Consider the following 17,974-nt stretch of genomic DNA (forward strand, 5'->3'; position numbering starts at 1 on the left):
TCTCCCCTGTGCTGGGAGCAGTGGGCTGGGGTCGTACCTGAAACACCACCCTCGAGGTCTCGAGCAGGTGATGTGACACAGAAGCGCCGATGACGGTGCCCCTGTGGGCACAGGACACTGGGTGAGGGTGCCCAGGGTACACGCGGCCCGGGGCCCCTGCTCAGATGGCACCCACCGAGGGCCTGGACCCAAGGGCGGCAGGCTCAGGTTCCCAGTCCGGGCAACCGGCCGTGAGTGCCCCTGCCCACCTGGACCCCCGTCACTCACTGCTGCAGGCAGAGGCTCAGGACCTGGCCGAAGCGGCTGGCATTGGTGTTGAGGACTGTCTTGGCGTGGCCAAAGCTGCTGAGGAGGGGCAGCACGGTGTCCAGCTGGGTGGGCAGGGGGGACATTCAAGTACCTCTGGGCGCAGCAGCCCCTCATGGGCATCCCAGGCGAGGACACTACGTGGGGGCTCTGTCGGCCCATGGAGGGGTCGGTCTCCCCAGCCCACCCTGCCCCCGCAGTAGGCAGTGCCTGGGGCTGCACCCGAGGAGAAGCCAGAGGCCTGAAGACCACTCTCCTGGCTCAGAGGAGTGGGAAGTTCCCTCTTGGATCCCTGGACAGTGGCGAGCTGCCCCTCACCCGACACCCTCTCTCCCTTGTCTGCTCCCGCTCCAGGCTGTGTAGGAACTGCACCATCTTTTTGGCCGCCTCTGTCTTCCCAGAGCCGCTGTGCCCACTGCAGGAGAGAAGGGCTGGCAGGGCCTCCAGGAAGGGGCACATAGGGTGGTCCCAAATGAGCCCCAAAGTGGGGATGTGCCCACTTGGAAGTGACGCCCACCCTAAAGGAGGCTCCCAGAAATGCAGAAACAGAGCCGGGGCAGGGAGGCCAAACAGAACAAAAAGTCCCCGAGATGCCTCGCTCAAGGCACACGGTCTTAGCAAGTCCAGAGCTGCTGCCCAGCAGTGGACCAGACGGGCAGTTTCAAATACGGACCTCACATCGCCCTCCTCCCGGCACTCAGCATGGCCTGAGGGCTCCGTCACCACTCACCCCAGCAGGATGCAGGTGGCCTGCCCAGTGCTCTCAGACAGGCTACAGGCCGATGCCATGACGGCAAAGATGTGTCTGGGGGATGAGAGAGGAGGTCACCAGCAATGGGCACCTGGGGCCTCCTAGGTGCAGGCAGGTCCTGCCCACAGTCCCCTGGGCCTCAGTCAGTGTGATGTGCTGGGGTCTAGCAGAGGCCTGGTGGGGCAAGTTCACGTACGGGGTGGTGTTGGGGGTCTTCCCAGGGCGGTAGCTGGCCAGGACCTCAGGTGAGAAGAGAGGCAGGGTTCGGCGGGGGTTCAGAGCGAGCAGGAGGGGCCCCCCGAAGGTCTGGGAAGAAAGCGAAAGCTCTCATAAGAATGTGGGGGGAGCAGGGTTCAGCACCCAGCCCAGGGAGAAGGATGGAGGGGGACACTTGGGCCGGGGTCGGGGTGGGGGTACCCAGAGGGCTCTCTGACCCCAGGGGAAAGGGAATCCCAGCTCACCACCCCCTCCTGGGTCCCCCGTACATAGATTCGGCCCAGGTGAAACCTCTTCTTGAGACACAGCAGCACCGAGCTGTCGCAGACTGGCCTGCGGGGCCGCGGGGTGGAGGAGAGGGGAGTTGGGAGCAGAAAGAGACCTTGGGTTAGCACCGCCGCTGGCAGCCGAGACACCTCCACCAAGTCCCGCACCCTCTCCAAGCCCGTCCATAACACAGGGCCTCCCCACCCCCCGCTGAGCAAGAGCTCCCACCCTGGGCGCTACAGGCAGGACCAGGCTGCTGATCAAGAAGGAAGCTTTGTTCCAATTAGAGAAAGAAGTGGACCTGGATTCTCACCCCTCAGCTGCCCCTTCCAGCCTGACGACCCTGTGTGGCAAAACCCCTTGGAAGGAGACCCTCCATAAAAACCGAAGGTTGGGTGTGACCCAGGCAGGGCAGGTTTGGGGCCTCGCCCACTCACCACAGCCGGGCCAGGTCCTCAGTGTTTTCCAGACCTTCCCCGACGCTCCTGCCGTCTGCACCGCCAAGAAAGGGAGGCGCCCCCGGGCCCCGCGCGAGGCCCAGCTCCAGGTCCCTCTCCAGCGCCTCCTCCACTTCGTCCTCTGGCTCCCATCGATCCCTCGGGGACCCGCGGGGGCCAGGGCTCCCCTCCGGCCGCCGGCGGGTCTCCAAGGTGAGTCGGGGCAGCAGTGCTTCGGTGTCAAGCCCGGGTTCCTCGTAGGGGTCTGAGCACTGCGCCCAATGCACCGGAGCCGCGGCTTCCAAGGTCTCGGGCTCCGCTTCGCTGCTGGAGCCGCTCTCGTCCAGGGGGGACTCCTCGTGGGGATTCGGGCTGAGAGAGCCGCGGGGGGACCCGGCCACCCCTTCTACACTCGCCCTGCGCCCTGCACTGTCTGCAGACGCCCCCTCACAGGACCAATCGCGCCCCTCCCCGGCGGGGGCGTCCGCGGACCCTTCCTCTGAGCTCACGCGGCTCGAGGTACTCCCTGCCCCGTGGACCCTGGGGAACACCACGGCGAACTTGGGATCTGGAGTCGGGTCCTCAACCCCCAAAGGGTCTTGGGCTGGGCTTCTCGCAACCTGCAGGGAACTCGGGCCGCCGCCAGGGGGAGGCCCCGGTCGCCCCCACAGCCCCGCGACGCTCGCCGGGCTCAGCGCTAGACGGCGGCGGCGCGGCCCCGGCCCGCGGCTCGTCCCCTCGCTGGTCCCGGGACCCCGCGCGCCCCCCGCGCGCCGCTGGAGCCGCAGCCGCAGCCACCGCAGGAATCCCAGGGCCCGCGCCACGCGCACGAGCCGGTCCTTGAGGCTGCAGCGGCGGGGACCGGCGGCCTGGGGAGCGGGGCCCGGCGGGGGCCTGGCGCGGAGCCTGCGGAGCGCCACTAAGGCGGCCAGCGGCGCTGGGGCCCGGGGCCCGTCACCCCCAGACCCCGCGTCGCTCACGCCCACCGCCTCCTGCGACTTCCCCACCACCTTTCCAACCTGGCTGCGCTGACCTCGGGCGGTCAAGGCCTCGGCTTTTTCTGGCGGGGCGCCCCTCGGCTCAGCTTCGAGCTGCACCCCATCCTCTCTTGTATCCCCGCCCTGCCTGGGGTCCTGAGAACCCCACGAGCTCCGAGGGCTGCAGGCGGGGCTGCCCTCCACGGGGCTGGAAGCTGCGGCTTTTCTACCTGGGTCAGCCTCGCCGGCCTCAGGGGCTCCGCGGGTCGTTTCTGGTGCTGCCCCGGGGCTCCGTCCAGACCTGGCCCCCTCCTGACTCGAGTCTGGGTCTGTCCCGGAATCCTCGGTCTCTCCCTGGGGCCTCGCCGCCGCCGATCCTTCTGGGCTCTGGGGCCGCGAGGGGAGCTTGTTGCTGCCGCTGGGGCCGTTGCTGTTCCACTGCGCTCCTGGTGCCTCCAACCCCGACTCTGCGCTGGTTTGAGTGCCCCCCGAGCCCATGTCCGTTTGCTCCAAGCTGGGCCTCTGCTCTGGGGTCCCACCGCCCTGGCTGCGGCTCTCCTGGGCCTCCTGGGCTTCGCTGTCCAGGCAGGAGCTGGCCCCGTCTCCACCCGACGTATTCCCGTCGAGGCTCCGTGTCTCTGGGCGGCCCCGCTGAGCCGAGGGTCCGAGTCGTTTTCCTCTCCTTTTGCGGCGGTTGCGCTCGCGTGTCCTCCCTCCTGGGAGGAAACCCTTCTCCTCCAGGCGCTCCCTGTGGCCGTCGCCCGGCTTGTCGCTCTCCTTAGCTAGGTATCCCCCACGGGTGTGCCCGCTGCCTCGTCTCCCCTCGGCCTCCGGCGGTGGCCCTGCCTCTGCCCGTCTGCAGTTCCCGTTCTCCCCTACAGGGGGCTTCCTGTGGGCACTGGGGGGCTCCTGGCCTCGCCTGGCGCTGGGCTCTCTGTGGGCCTTACGTTGGCCCTTTCGATGTTCCCGGCTCGGCGCGCTATCTGCGCTGGCAGACCCGGATTCCTGCTCCCCCGAGGGGGGCCTCCGGGATCCCTCCGGGCGCTGGGGCGCTTTGCCCTTGCTCCTGCCCATGGCTTCCCGGTGTCTCTCTCCTCTTCTCGCCCCAGGAGCTGGCTGCTCCAAGGCGTACTCTCAGCAGCACACCACACAGGCTCTGCGCTGATGGGGGCTACAGGCTCCATCTACCCGCCCCCACATCTCCCGCCTTACCCAAGGGCATCAATAATGCAGGTGGCTGCTGGTCCTGACCTCCACGGCCAACAATAGAGCGGAGGCCAATCAGGAAAGAAGAGCTGCAGGTGCGGACAAAGGCCATGGACAGGGCAACCATGCTGCCCTGAGTTGCTGCCAGCCCGGCCAGCCTGGCCCCAGGCCTGACCGAGGGGCCTGCGCTCTGCTCCTGCCTCACTGTTTTGGCATCAGGGGGTGGGGGCGGGTGCCAGAAGAAACCATTTGGGCCATCCTCCTTGTCCTGGGGGGCTCTGGGGGGACCCACCCTCCTTACTTAGCCCCTTGGAGGCTGGAACCAGGCTGACCTTGGTGCATGGCCAGAACCTAGTGAGGGTTGTTAGTTTCGTTGTTGCCCTTGTAGATTGTGAAATATAATTTAAAGAAAACTGCATAAAACATAAATGTACACCTTGGACTGGTGTAAAGTAAGTAAATGCTTCTTAGTCATGGAACATAATCAGACCCCAATAAATTTCTGAGCACCCGCACGTGTGTGTTGCTCTAATATTTAATTTTTTTGAACAGGTAGTCCAGAAGATGAAAGTTTCCCATTCCTGACCCACAGCTATTCATTTTCCCCTGAGGTTACCCATTTCTTATATTTCCTTCCAGAGCTATCCAGGCAGAGAAAAGCAAGTATTATTTTTCCCTTTGAGAACTGGTGGAAGCTTTTCTAGCTCATGGTGCTTCACTCTAACAGATTTTTCCTAACAGATTATCTTGGAGATTTCATAATAGTAAAGATTTTTTTTAACAACTTTGTAATATTCCAGCAAATGAATGTGCCATAGTTTAACCAATTCTTTATTGATAGTGTGAAAATTAATAAAGGAAACACTCACTAAATGGAGGCCAGAGGCCAGAAGGGGGAGTCCTTATACACTTAACCAGTTCATCTCGATATAGATCCCAAGAGAAAAAAATGTACTTTGGATCTCAGGCAGGAAGTGACACAACTTTACTGCTGCCAGCTGGAGGAAGAAAGTTTTTCCCCTTGCCTGGCAATAGCTCAGCCAATGAGAAACTGTCAAATTAAGCCAATGAAAAGCTGCTATACTTCAAACTCCCAATTTCCTCCTATGGGCTTTTTGTTTATAACAGCCTGTCCCAACTTCCCCTTTTCCTCTATAAAAGAGCTTCCTTTATAAAAAGTTTTCCTTCCTGCAGAGTTGTGTGTAGTTGGCATTAATTGCTGTCCCATGTTGTAATTCTTTGCTGGTAAAATAATTGGCTATTAAAATTATTTTAGTTTAACAGACTTTTATGACTGAAATGGAGGCTGCCTTCATCTAATCTTTTGCTTCAATTACAGACAACATTGATTCCACCTGTGTCCAGGCTGAATCAATTCCTAGAAGTGGAATTGCTGGGCCATAGGGTGTGCGCTTTTGTATAACTCGGAGAGCTCCAAATTTTCCTCCACGGAGGCTGTACCAGCTTACACTCCCATCAACAAGAGAGGAGACCACCCATCTTCACATGGCACTGAGGCAGGATATCATCCAACATTTTTGCCCCTCTGAAACATGACAAATCTCAGTGCCCCCCCCCCCAGGACTCCTGTGCCCCTTCTGACCTCTGACCTCTCCTCAACCGGGAGCCCCACCCAGAATCAGAGTGGGGGAGGTTGACATTCCAGGTTATGGCACGTTCCTTGGAGGGGTCTCCAGTTAGCTCCTACCTGCCTCACACCACTAGACCATTCAGGTATAACTTAAATCAAATCCCTTAGAATTATACAATGGAAGTGAGAAATATACTTAAAGGACTAGATCTGATAGAGTGCTTGATGAACTATGGATGGAGGTTCATGACATTGTACAGGAGACAGGGATCAAGACCATCCCCAAGAAAAAGAAATGCAAAAAAGCAAAATGGCTGTCCAAGGAGGCCTTACAAATAGCTGTGAAAAGAAGAGAAGCGAAAAGCAAAGGAGAAATGGGATGATACACCCATTTGAATGCAGAGTTCCAAAGAATAGCAAGGAAAGATAAGAAAACCTTCCTCAGTGATCAATGCAAAGAAATAGAGGAAAACAACAGAATGGGAAAGACTAGAGATCTCTTCAAGAAAATTAGAGATACCAAGGGAACAGTTCATACAAAGATGGGCTCAATAAAGGACAGAAATGGTATGGACCTAACAGAAGCAGAAGATATTAAGAAGAGGTGGCAAGAATACACAGAAGAACTATACAAAAAAGATCTTCAAGACCCAGATAATCATGATGGTGTAATCACTCACCTAGAGCCAGACATCCTGGAATGTGAAGTCAAGTGGACCTTAGGAAGCATCACTACAAACAAAGCTAGTGGAGGTGATGGAATTCCAGTTGGACTATTTCAAATCCTGAAAGATGATGCTGTGAAAGTGCTGCACTCAATATGCCAACAAATTTGGAAAACTCGGCAGTGGCCACAGGACTGGAAAAGGTCAGTTTTCATTCCAATGCCAAAGAATGCTCAAACTACTGCACAATTGCACTCATCTCACATGCTAGTAAAGTAATGCTCAAAATTCTCCAAGCCAGGCTTCAGGAATATGTGAACCGTGAACTTCCAGATGTTCAAGCTAGTTTTTGAAAAGGCAGAGGAACCAGAGATCAAATTGACAACATCCGTTGGATAATCAAAAAAACAAGAGAGTTCCAGAAAAAACATCTATTTTGCTTTATTGACTATGCCAGTCTTTGACTATGTAGATCACCACAAACTGTGGAAAATTCTGAAGGAGATGGGAATACCAGACCACCTGACCTGCCTCTTGAGAAATCTGTATGCAGGTCAGGAAGCAACAGTTAGAACTGGACATGGGACAACAGACTGGTTCCAAATAGGAGAAGGAGTACGTCAAGGCTGTATATTGTCACCCTGTTTATTTAGCTTATATGCAGAGTACATCATGAGAAATGCTGGGCTGGAAGAAGCACAAGCTGGAATCAAGATTGCCGGGAGAAATGCAGATATGCAGATGACACCACCCTTATGGCAGAAAGTGAAGAAGAACTGAAGAGCCTCTTGATGAAAGTGAGAGGAGAGTGAAAAAGTTGGCTTAAAGCTCAACATTCAGAAAACTAATATCATGGCATCCAGTCCCATCACTTCATGGCAAATAGATGGGGAAACAGTGGCTGATTTTTTTTGGGGGGGGGGCTCCAAAATCACTGCAGATGGTGATTGCAGCCATGAAATTAAAAGATGCTTACTCCTTGGAAGGAAAGTTATGACCCACCTAGAAAGCATATTAAAAAGCAGAGACATTACTTTGCCAACAAAGGTCCATCTCGTCAAGGCTATGGTTTTTCCAGTAGTCATGTATGGGTGAGAGTTGGAGTATAAAGAAAGCTGAGTGTCAAAGAATTGATGCTTTGAACTGTGGTGTTGGAGAAGACTCTTGAGGGTCCCCTTGGACTGCAAGGAGATCCAACCAGTCCATCCTGAAGGAAATCAGTCCTGAGTGTTCATTGGAAGGTCTGATGCTGAAGCTGAAGCTCCAATACTTTGGCCACCTGATGCGAAGTGCTGACTCATTTGAAAACACCGTGATGCTGGGGAAGATTGATGGCAGGAGGAACAGGGGATGACAGAGGATGAGATGGTTGGATGGCTTCACTGCCTCAGTGGAGATGAGTTTGGGTAAACTCCGGGAGTTGGTGAAGGACAGGGAGGCCTGGCGTGCTGTGGTCCATGGGGTCACGAAGAGTTGGACACAACTCAGCGACTGAACTGAACTGAACTGCCTCACACCCACCTCTCTGCACATCTGGAACCAACCTCCCACCTGGGTGGAGCTTCCGCAAGCACTCACGTTACCCAGGAGGGCCACTCAAGCCCGGATGCCTGGTTTGAGCAAGGAGTTGAAAGTGCCTTGGCCTTTGCCAAGGAAGCAGCTGTCCCAAAGCAACACAAGCAAATGGGTAACGTTTGTTACATGTGACTCATAAAACTGGTGTCTTTGAAAATCTGTACGCTGTGCTTCCCCACCACCAGTACTGAGCAAGACAAAGGGCAATCAGGTTCAGAGGGCTCCTTTCACCTGCCAAAAGTAGATACCGATTGATGGATCGTTGCATTGATAACGACATACCATTGCCAGCAACATACCTGGGTTATTTCACAAAACATGATGGTGAGGAAGAAACCAGTCATGAAAGAGTTATAGAGTTGCTGTCTGATGCTATTTATATAAAGGACAAAAAGAGGAAACTGAGCTAAGTTGGTTATAGGGTGGTGCCTGGGTTGGGGGTGGGAGGTTGGTAGTGACTAGGAGGGTCACAAGGAAACCTCTGTGGATGATACTGTTCAGTTTGTGAAGGTTTACTGGGTTGTACTCCTGTGACTTGTGTTATTCTGTATGCATTTTATAATAAATAACGTAGAGAAAGAGGTCACTGTTTTGTCCTGGACTAATAATGATGATAATAATAAAAATAATAAAAAATAGCTAACACTTCAGGGCTTACTGTATGACAAACACTGTTCTACATACTTAATACAAGTTCACTTAACTCTTTGTTGCTCTTTAGTCACTAAGTCATGTCTGACTGTTTGCAACACTATGGATTGTAGCCCACCAGGCTCCTCTTTCCATGGGGTTTCCCAGGCAAGAATACTGGAGTGGGTTGCCATTTCCTCCTCTACCCAGTGATTGAATCCAAGTCTCCTGCATTGGCGGGTGGGTTCCTAACCACTGAGCCCCCAGGGAAGCCTTCACTTAACTCTTAGGAGCACTCTAAGAGATGGGTGCTATAAGGATTCCCATTTCACAGATGATAAGACTGAGGCACACAGCTGAGTGTCAGAACTGGGATGCCCACTCAGTCTGGCTCCCAAGGCCTGACAGGAGAGCTACCAGCTATACATGGAACTTCAATTTGTCCAGCCCATTACAATGTGTCCTGTGAGCACTGGAGCAGAAGGAGAGCTCCATACTCCCATCTCCAGGCTCCAGCCTTCTCCTGGGCCCATCTCTCCCTTCTGTTGATCCAGGTCTGCGCTTGTGTCTCACTCAGCTGGGACTTCCCTGATGGCTGGGACGATGAAAAATCTGCCTACAATGCAGGAGAGCCGGGTTCAAGCCCTGGGTCAGGAAGATGCCCTGGAGAAGGGCATGACAGCCCTGGCAACCCACTCCAGTATTCTTGCCTGGAGAATTCCATGGATGGGGAGCCTGGCGGGCCACAGTCCCTGGGGTCACAAGATGTTGGACACAACTGAGTGACCAGCACAGAGCTGGGATGGCAAGGCCGCTTCTGATCCCTTGAGCCTCAGCTCCCTTCCCAAGCTTCGTTTCATCCAAACCTCCCCAAACCTTAGGAAGGGGATATGGTCTCATTTCATAGATGGGGAGGTGGCTGAGAGGGTAAGTGGCTTAAGGACATGCAGGCAGTAAGTGAGGAATTGGGGACCCAATTCGAGGGCCCCACCATGCTGCTTCACGGCGCTTCTGCTGGGGTTGGCTCAGACAGGCTTGGTCTCCCCATGCCCCCCACCTCCTGGCTGTGTGGTTTCCAGCAGCCTCCAGGGAAGTCCTCAGACAAACCAGGGGAGAGGGGCGCCACCCCTGCCTCCTCCTTCCCACCCATCCTTCTTCCGCTTTGCTCACAAGGGCTGTGACCACCTCCTCCAACTGTGTGAGTCCTCTTCTGACCCCACACACACTCCCTCCCTCCTCTCCTGGCCTCATCCACCTCACGATAAGCTTCACCTCCTTTGTTTGGGTCTTAACTGGGAGCCTGGTCTTGTGGGAGGTTCCAGATTCTCATTGAATCTTTACCATCCTCTGAGGTCCACCCTATTATTCCAGCCCATTTTAAAGATAAGTAAGCAAAGGTGCAGAAGTGAGGTCAGATGACCTCTAAGGTCACACAGCTGGTCACAGGCAAAGCCAGTGATAAAGGGTAGGATTGGCCCGACTTTCAAACGTAGGATGCCGAAGGCCCTCAGATGTAAGTCTCCAGACCAACTGTCTGCAAGGCCCTTGGAGTTGGCCGTGGCCCTCCCGCTCATGCACCCTGTCCTCTGGCAGCCTCCCTGGCCAGCTCACCCTCAGTGCCTGCTTCGCCGCTCTCACCCCCTCTTCCTGGACACCCCACTCCTCCACCGGGATTAATCCCCTTTCTAGAACACACCAAGTGTTTCCGTGTGTGCATACCTAGCCACACGGATTGCTGCTCATGTTCCCAATATGAAAATGTTTTCTCCTGAACTGAAAGTCGAACCACCAACATAAGCTCACTCTTCGAGGCACAAAGTAGTTAAGGCCAAGCTCATCCTTAATGGGCACGGGGTCAATCCATTTTCAAACTTTTCAGAGATCTCTAGGTATTTTCAGGTCAACTTGCTGTTGACTTTCTGTTCGAGCTGATTAACTGGATCACAGCTGCAGTCACAAAGCACCTCTGAGCTGTGGAAGTGTTGGCTCTGCCATTTTCTTCTGATTTATTGGTGTTTGCATTAGTAGTAGTGTCTCCAATCCTTAGCTACTTGGCAGAAAACTTCATGTTGCTTGTCCATTTGTGTGAGTTAATTTAGTTAACATGGAAACTAAACTGGCCAGTCACAAAAGCATGCCCTCTCCCTAGGCGGGGGAGGGGCCGCCCAGCTCCCGGAGTGTGATGTTTCCACTCCTTCCTTGACACCCACTTTTGGTGTAGGATCCTGACCCACAGACTGAAGATCCCGGTGCCAACCCAAGTGTGAAAGAGCAAAGCTTAACTTGTGATGAAAGATAAAGACTTCTTGGACTTCCCTGTGGTTCAGTGGCTAAGACTGCATTCTCAATGCAGGGGGTCCGGGTTTGATTCTTGGTCAGGGAACTAGAGTCCACAGGCCACAACTAACAGTTTGCATGACACAGGTGAAGATCTCACATGCTGACCCAAGAAAAAAGGATAAAGACATCCTGTGCATCAAACTCTCAAGATGTTTTCCCTGATCCTAACAGGGTCAGCATCATCATTAACCCCTTAACTACATGGACGCATAGAAACCTCACAACAGATCACGAGGGAATACTATTATCACCCTATCTGCCAGGAGAAACTGATGCAGAGCAGGTAAGTAATTTGTCCAAGTGTGACTTGCTGGGGTTGAAGTTACAGTGGTCTCTAGAAGAATAACTCTAGAACTCATGTCCATGAGTTGGTGATGCCATCCAGCCATCTCATCCTCTGTCCCCCTCTTCTCCTGCCCTCAATCTTTCCCAGCATCAGGGTCTTTTCTAATGAATCAGTTCTTCACTTCAGGTGGCCAAAGTACTGGAGCTTCAGCTTCAGCATCAGCCTTTCCAATGAATATTCAGGGTTGATTTCCTTTAGGATTGACTGGTTTAATCTCCTTGCTATCCAAAGATTCTCAAGAGTCTTCTCCAACACCACAATTCAAAAGCATCAATTCTTCCATCTGGGTAAGCCCCTACCATTCCTCCAAGGAGAAACAAGGAAGCTTGAGTGGTCCAAGTTCCCAAATTCAGAGCGCGTCTTTAGTGGGCAGGTACAGAGGGTGCGCCCCGGGGTGTCTGTCCTAGAACCTGGAACTCAGCTCCCCCTCTGTTCCCCGTGCTGATGGCTGTCCTTCCAATAGGCCCTCTCACAACTCAGGCGAGAGGGTCCCGTGACCCAGGGCAGTGCCCTTGCCCCCATGAGGCTCCCGGGGCTCCCTGACTGGCCCCGGCATTTTCACTCACTTCCTGCCAACCACCCTTGGCTCCTCACTCCTTCCACAGTGAGGAGACCACTTCCTTGCGTGCTGCTGGGCCTCCCTGCCCCCCAGCCAACTCCAGGTCACCTCTCCTGTCACAGCTTATGCCTGTTTTTTTGGCTACCCCACAAAATGTGTGATCTTAGTTCCTCAACCAGGGATCAAATCTGTGTCCCTTGCATTGGAAATTCGAGTCTTAACCAGGGAGGTCCCTCTAGTCACAGCTTAATGTCACCTCCCCAGGCACATTTCTCCCAGGCCCCCGGATTTCCCTCATCTTACCACTTCCTGCACTTGTAAGGACCGTGAGCCCCACAAGGGCAGGGGCCACCTTGACTTGGCCACCTCTGAACCTCAAGCACCAAGCATAGAGTAGGTGTTCAATGAAGATGGGTGGCGAACTTCATGGTGGTCCAGTGGTTAAGAATCCGCCTGCCAGTGCCGGAAGACACGGGTTCGATCCCGGGTCCGGCAACGAAGCCTGTGCAGCACAACCACCGAGCCACGCTCTAGAGCCTGCGCTCTGCAACATGAGGCCACTGCAATGAGCCTGCGCTCTGCAACGAGAGAAAGCCCGTGCACAGCAACAAAGAGCCTGTGTGCCTCAACCAACACCCAGCACAGCCAAAAATAGTTTAATTAAAAAAAAAAGATACCAGGTGCATAAAGATGCAGCCCAAGAAGAATCAAGTCCCTGGCTTGTCAAGACCTTAACCTTCAGGCACTGACCCCACCTCGGTGGCACTCCAGAGTCCTTCCCCGAAGTCCAGGAGAAGCCGTGAGGTCAGCATCCTGTGAGCACCTTCCCCTCCTAACAGCAGGTAAAGGCTGGCCAGGGGCGGCCAGGGCCCCCCTGTGGCCCCCCACCCAGGGATCAGTCAGACAGACTCAACTCGGTTAACTGGTTATTGTTTATTCCCAAAGAGAGAAGGCACGTGGTGTTCAGACACAAGCATGTACTGTTCGTGTATCTGATTCCAAATAGCTGAAAAGAACCGACAGATTCTCCTGAGCACCAGCCTGGTCCAGGGGACAGATCCCAGAGGGCAAAGGCAAGGAACCAGCTAACCATCGTTTCTATTTACATGGAAAATCTCTACACAAGTTAAAAAAAAAAAAATTAAAATCTTTGGACCAGCCTGGTGAAGAGGTAATAAGGTGTTTATTAAAAACTTTTTCACCCGGAGGCAATTAACATTTATAATTTAAAACCCAACCCACTACAAAAGGGGAAGGGGGGAAGGGGGGTTCAAAACTGTGCAACATTGACAAAAGGACCAGGAGAGTCAGAGCCCTGGGAGGGGCAGCCCTGGGCCGAGGGGTCCCTCCTCTCCCAGGGCCAGGAGCAGCAGCAGGCTGGACCCTGGGGTGCCCCCAGCCCCTGCACGGCGCGTGCTGGGCTTCCCCAGGTGGGTGGGGCCCCGCAGAGGAGCCCTCAGTAGTGTGATCACTGTGCAGGCTGCACACGCGTCCCGTTCACTCCGCTGCGGGAGACAGAGAGACAGGAACACCAGGGTGTGAGCCCAGACACGGAGGCTTTCCAGCAAGTGGGGGCATGTGCTAAGGCTGGGGTGAGCCCAGGGGTCGCGGGGAGCGGGGACGGGGCCTCCTCCTCCTCCCACCCCCGCCAAGCCCGCAGCAGCGCCCAGAGCCCCTACCTCCCCCGTTGCTGAGGCTGTACCCCACGGCCACGCGCTGAGAACGCCAATCGCCACAGCTCCTGCGTGGGCAAAGTCGGGGCTGTCACTGTCCACAGGACTCTGGACGAGGACCCTCATGCCCACAGCTCTCCTGGCACCTGGGGCCCGCCCCGGCGAGCCGGACAGTGACTCACCCTCGGTCTCCCTCCAGCGTGCTCTGGATCTCCTTCAGAACCCCTGCAGGGCAGAGGCGGGAGTGGAGGCCTGGTGAGGCCAGCGCAGGTGGGCCTCTCCCCTCCTCCTGCCGACCTGCCCTCTTCTGGAAACCAGCCCGCGTCTCCACCCTGGCCTTCCAGGTACCCCCATCCCCGCCCCACCCCGAACTTCCCTCCTGCCAGCCCCCCAACTCCTGCCCCGACTCACTCTCGTCATTGAGCAGAGCGTGCTCCATCACAGGGCCCTGACCTCCGCGCTGAAAGGCAGGGGCCAGGCCACGTGAGCCATGGACCCCCTGCTGCCCCGGCCCCCTCTGCGGGGGCGGGGGTGCCGGAGCCGGAGCCCAGGACCGCAAGGGAAGCTGTGTGACCCCCAGCCCGAACGCCGCCTGACCACCTGGGCTCCCCGACCCTCCCCAGCGGCCCTCGTCGCACTCTGCCCCAGAGTCCCGCCTTACCCTCTCCATCACTCTGGCTGCCTGAGTTCCTGTGGGGAAGAGACCATAAGGATCAGGGGCCACGGGGCTTCCCATTCTGGCTGGGAAAGGGTGGGTGGGGGTGCTGGCTGAGTTTTGGGGGAAAGGGACTCTGAGCAGCCCCAGAGCGGGCACCCCAGGGAAGGCGGGGCGAGGAGCGGCTGGAGCAAAGGCCACCTGCCCTTCCACCCACCTGCCTAGGCCCAAGGATTTCTCGGGGCCTGACCTGTTGTGTGGGCGGCTACGGTTCTTTGATTCTGCTGAATCCACCAGACATCGGGGCTCAACCAGCCACTTGGTGGAAAGAGAGAAGCGCTCAAACTCGGAGGGTGAGATCAGATAGAAACCTGGCGGTGGGGTGGAGAAGGCTGGCAGGTGAGGGCAGCCCGAGCTGGCCCTGTGGCTGCCAACAGCACTGCACTACCCACCCCTGGTCCCCACCTTGGGGGTCATTAGCGACCAGAGCCTCTGAAAATTCTCTGCCTAAGGATCCTGGCTTTGGCCGAAATACCCCACGCTGTCCTTCCCAGCAGCACCCGCGATGCAGTGGGAGCCCCAAACCCGGCCCAGGGGGGCAGAGGCCCCGCCGGGCCCGCCCCCCGCACACCTTGGCCGTATTTGGTGAAGACGCACGAGGCGATGCCGCTGACGTCCTCCCGGCGGATGCAGCTGTACCGCACCTGGGGCTTGAGCAGGGGCAGCGAGATCACCTGGACATCGCCCAGGTTGGTGAGGACGGCCAGGTGATGCTCCCCGTAGTCCTCGGCTCGACAGCTGCCGAAGCGGGCCGCGCTGACCCGCCGCACCCGCGAGCCCTCCAGGGCGGTCAGCTTCAGCTTCAGCCGGGCACTGACCTTGGGTAGCGTGAACACCTAGGGCGCAGGGCAGCCGGTCACGCTGGCGGCCGGACCAGGAGGCAGTGCTTCATCCAGCCCAGCGAGGCCTTCTCGCGTCCCTGCCCGGTGCCGCTGCTGGGCGTGACCCTCTGCCGCCTGCCCAGCTTCCCGGCGAAGCCCCAGTGCGCCCGCCCTCGGCGCTCAGACGTGTGGTTACTGCGCTTGCACTTCGAGGATGCCAGGGTCTCTTAGTTCCCTGTCTGCATCTTCTGTCCCTTCCACAGACACAAGTCCTGCTTCAGTGCTCCTACCACTGACCCTGGGGACTCCACCAAGACCCCCGCTTCTCTCCGGTGCCTCCGCAGCCCTCACACAACTACAAACACAGCTTTAAGGGAGTCCCAGCAGTTGTCCTTCGCGGAGGGGTCCCCCGGGGGCCCCGCCTTCTCCCGTAAGGCACCTTGAACTGCTCCTCTGACACGACGAGCAGCTGGTGGCTCCCCTGCATGTCCGGGCTCTTTGACAGGTCGTGGGCCACTTCCAGGGGCTCGGGAAGGGGCACGCTGTGTCCGTCCAGCACCAAGATGCCCACGACGGGCGCTCGGTGCATCAGCTGGATCTCCTTGGCTGTGGGACGGAGGGAGGCGGCGGGGATGGAGGTGAGGTTGGAGATGCCACCTTGCCCCCGGCCTAGGCAGACAAGCACCCTCCCCCTGCCCAGCACTCACCCTGCTCCGCCCGCACTGGCTCATCCATTCTCCGCTCGGCAGGGGGCACGCGCAGGGCAAAGGCATAGACGGTGCCGCCGTTGGTGCCAGCCCACAGCGAGGGGCAGTGGCGGGAACCTGCCAGGAGGCCGAGGTTTACATTTAACCCCTGACTCTGGGGCTCAGGGGGAACCAGGAGACCTGGCTCACTACCTGTGTGACTCCAAGGTCAAGGCAGTGAACTTCACTTTCTTCCTCTGTGAAATGGAGCTGCTGTGGGCCCTGCCTACGTCCTGCTGTAGACAGGAAGGGCCTGCAAGGCTCCCTGACAACCAAGGGCCCCGTGCAGATGATCCCAAGCCCAGGATGGCTCAGCCCTCAAGATTACAGCAGCAAACAGCCCTCGGCCCACCCTTACCCTGGCAGGAAAAGAGACACAGTCAGACAGCTTCCAGAGGGCCTCCTGGGTACCAGCAGGCATGCGGCATGTCCCAATGCATGCAACCACTCTAGGAGGAAGCCACGCCCCCATTTTACAGGGGGAGAAGCAAGACCCAGAAAGGCTAAGTGACACATCCAAGGTCACACTTCCAGAGTGTGGTGGGGCCTGGGTATGAAGCCAGGGCGATCAGACTCAGAGACCCAGGCCGCGGAAAGAGGCAGGCGCGGGGGCTCCAGCTCTCCCCGAGCTCAGGAAGCAGCAACCCTCTCAAGGGCAAATCAGCCAGCAGCTTCCAACACACCCTCAAGCCAGAGGATGCCTGCCCGGGCCCCCCCATTTCAGACCGGCCACTCACTGTCCCTCAGGTAGGTGTCGGCGAAGTAGAGGGTCCGGACGAAACCCGTGAAGGAGTCCTCTGCTGACCGCGCCTCGATCTTGCGCTGAACGGGCGCCAGCTCCATGTTCTGCAGTCCGGTCCGCTCTGCCCTGCTGCTCCCCTCCTGCACCTGCGGCGGGTGGGTGCGGCCTGAGGGTGGGTGCGGGGGGAGGGCATCGGACTGCTCCACGCTTCCCTTCAGGGAGGACCAGCCACCGCGCCCCCTGCCATCCGCCTGGTCTCAGAGACCGAGGACATGACCCCAAGGTGTTACAGAGACTGCCATTCACACTTGGGGACAGAGAGGAACAGAGGCAGAGCGATAGATCCGAGGTCACGGGGTCGGGCGGGGGGAGACGAGCCGGAGCCTGCAGCCTAAGCAAGCACGGCTGGCCCTGGCCTCACCTCTCCCGGAGGGCCAGCGGGCCGCCGCTTCCTGCTGGACGCCCGGCTGCGGCGGATCCGGCGGAAGGACTGGCGCAGGGACTTCTTCAGGGATTTCACGCGGGACAGTGGGCCCTCCAAGGCGAGCTGGTCACTGGGGTGCAGCGTGCACCTGGGGGCGGGGGGACGCAGGGCCGTCAGCACCGTCACACTCTGAGGGACACCCTGCTGGTTCAGGCGCCGATCCCAGACCTGGGCCCTGGCCTCCCTGGGTGGGCTGCTCACTTGACAAAGACCTGCCGCCGCTGCTGGTGGTCAAAGAGGCCGAAGCCGTGGCTGGTGCCGAAGGCCACGAGCCGCCACTCGGAGTGCAGGGCCAAGGAGGTGACCACGGCCGGGGGCTGGCACTGCACCAGCACGAAGGGCTGGAAGCCGGGCTCGAAGTGCACAGGCCCCGGGCGGGCACACAGCCGCTCGTGGCCCTTCCAGCGGTAGCCCTCCTGGTCCCGCAGCAGGTCGGCCTCCACCTGCTCCACCGCGTGCTCCGCCTCCTCGTCGTTCAGCTCCAGCACGAGCACCTGGGTGGGCGGCAGATGGGCTGAGCCACCCTGGCTCCAAGGGACAGCTGGGCGCCGGGGCCCCAATGGCAGAGGACCCAAGACACACGCCAAGGCCCAGGGTCACAAGTGCCCAACCTCTGGTCCTTAATTCTGGCTTCTGGAGGAGAAGTCGCCATCCCAAAGGCCTCCCTCTAATGGGATCTGGGAACTCCTATTCACTGGGAAAAGTCAAGGGCGGGTGACGCTCCTGGTGACACCATCAGTGGGCGCTCAGGAGGCTAGCTCCTGGCCCTGAGTGTGCATGCTGTCACTTCAGTTGTATCCAACTCTTTAGACCCCATGGACTGCAGCCCGCCAAGCTCCTTTGTCCATGGGGATTTTCCAGGCAAGAGTACTGGAGTGGGGTTGCCATGCCCTCCTCCAAGGCGTCTTCCTGATCCAGGGATCACAC

The 17,974-nt window shown here is 57.5% G+C and overlaps 2 protein-coding genes across 6 annotated transcripts in view; both read right to left on the reverse strand.

Moving 5' to 3' along the window:
* The window catches only part of MYO15B (myosin XVB), a 30,309-nt gene extending 26,109 nt beyond the window's left edge, over window positions 1–4,200 (reverse strand). Inside the window, 7 exon segments of the mRNA XM_070478925.1 lie at window positions 38–101; window positions 268–371; window positions 625–721; window positions 1,037–1,111; window positions 1,254–1,363; window positions 1,543–1,606; window positions 1,978–4,200. Coding sequence (XP_070335026.1) covers window positions 38–101; window positions 268–371; window positions 625–721; window positions 1,037–1,111; window positions 1,254–1,363; window positions 1,543–1,606; window positions 1,978–4,028 — 2,565 coding nt within the window. The 5' untranslated portion in view covers window positions 4,029–4,200.
* Window positions 4,201–13,030: 8,830 nt separating this feature from the next.
* LLGL2 (LLGL scribble cell polarity complex component 2) overlaps window positions 13,031–17,974 on the reverse strand; it is a 33,670-nt gene continuing 28,726 nt past the window's right edge. For 3 of the 5 annotated variants that reach the window (XM_070479960.1, XM_070479962.1, XM_070479963.1), the window contains 11 exons: window positions 17,249–17,541; window positions 16,985–17,135; window positions 16,559–16,709; window positions 15,783–15,899; window positions 15,515–15,681; window positions 14,826–15,090; window positions 14,445–14,565; window positions 14,201–14,229; window positions 13,722–13,764; window positions 13,546–13,607; window positions 13,031–13,371 (listed from right to left, as the gene is read on the reverse strand). In XM_070479960.1, the coding sequence (XP_070336061.1) occupies window positions 13,364–13,371; window positions 13,546–13,607; window positions 13,722–13,764; window positions 14,201–14,229; window positions 14,445–14,565; window positions 14,826–15,090; window positions 15,515–15,681; window positions 15,783–15,899; window positions 16,559–16,709; window positions 16,985–17,135; window positions 17,249–17,541 (1,407 nt within the window). In that variant the 3' untranslated portion in view covers window positions 13,031–13,363. Of the gene's footprint in view, window positions 13,372–13,545; window positions 13,608–13,721; window positions 13,765–13,950; window positions 14,000–14,195; window positions 14,230–14,411; window positions 14,566–14,825; window positions 15,091–15,514; window positions 15,682–15,782; window positions 15,900–16,558; window positions 16,710–16,984; window positions 17,136–17,248; window positions 17,542–17,974 lie in introns of those variants that run through there. The other 2 variants (XM_070479964.1, XM_070479961.1) reach the window with 2 other exon arrangements.

Source organism: Odocoileus virginianus, chromosome 17 (genome assembly GCF_023699985.2).
Source record: "Odocoileus virginianus isolate 20LAN1187 ecotype Illinois chromosome 17, Ovbor_1.2, whole genome shotgun sequence".
Classification (NCBI taxonomy): Eukaryota; Metazoa; Chordata; class Mammalia; order Artiodactyla; family Cervidae; genus Odocoileus; species Odocoileus virginianus.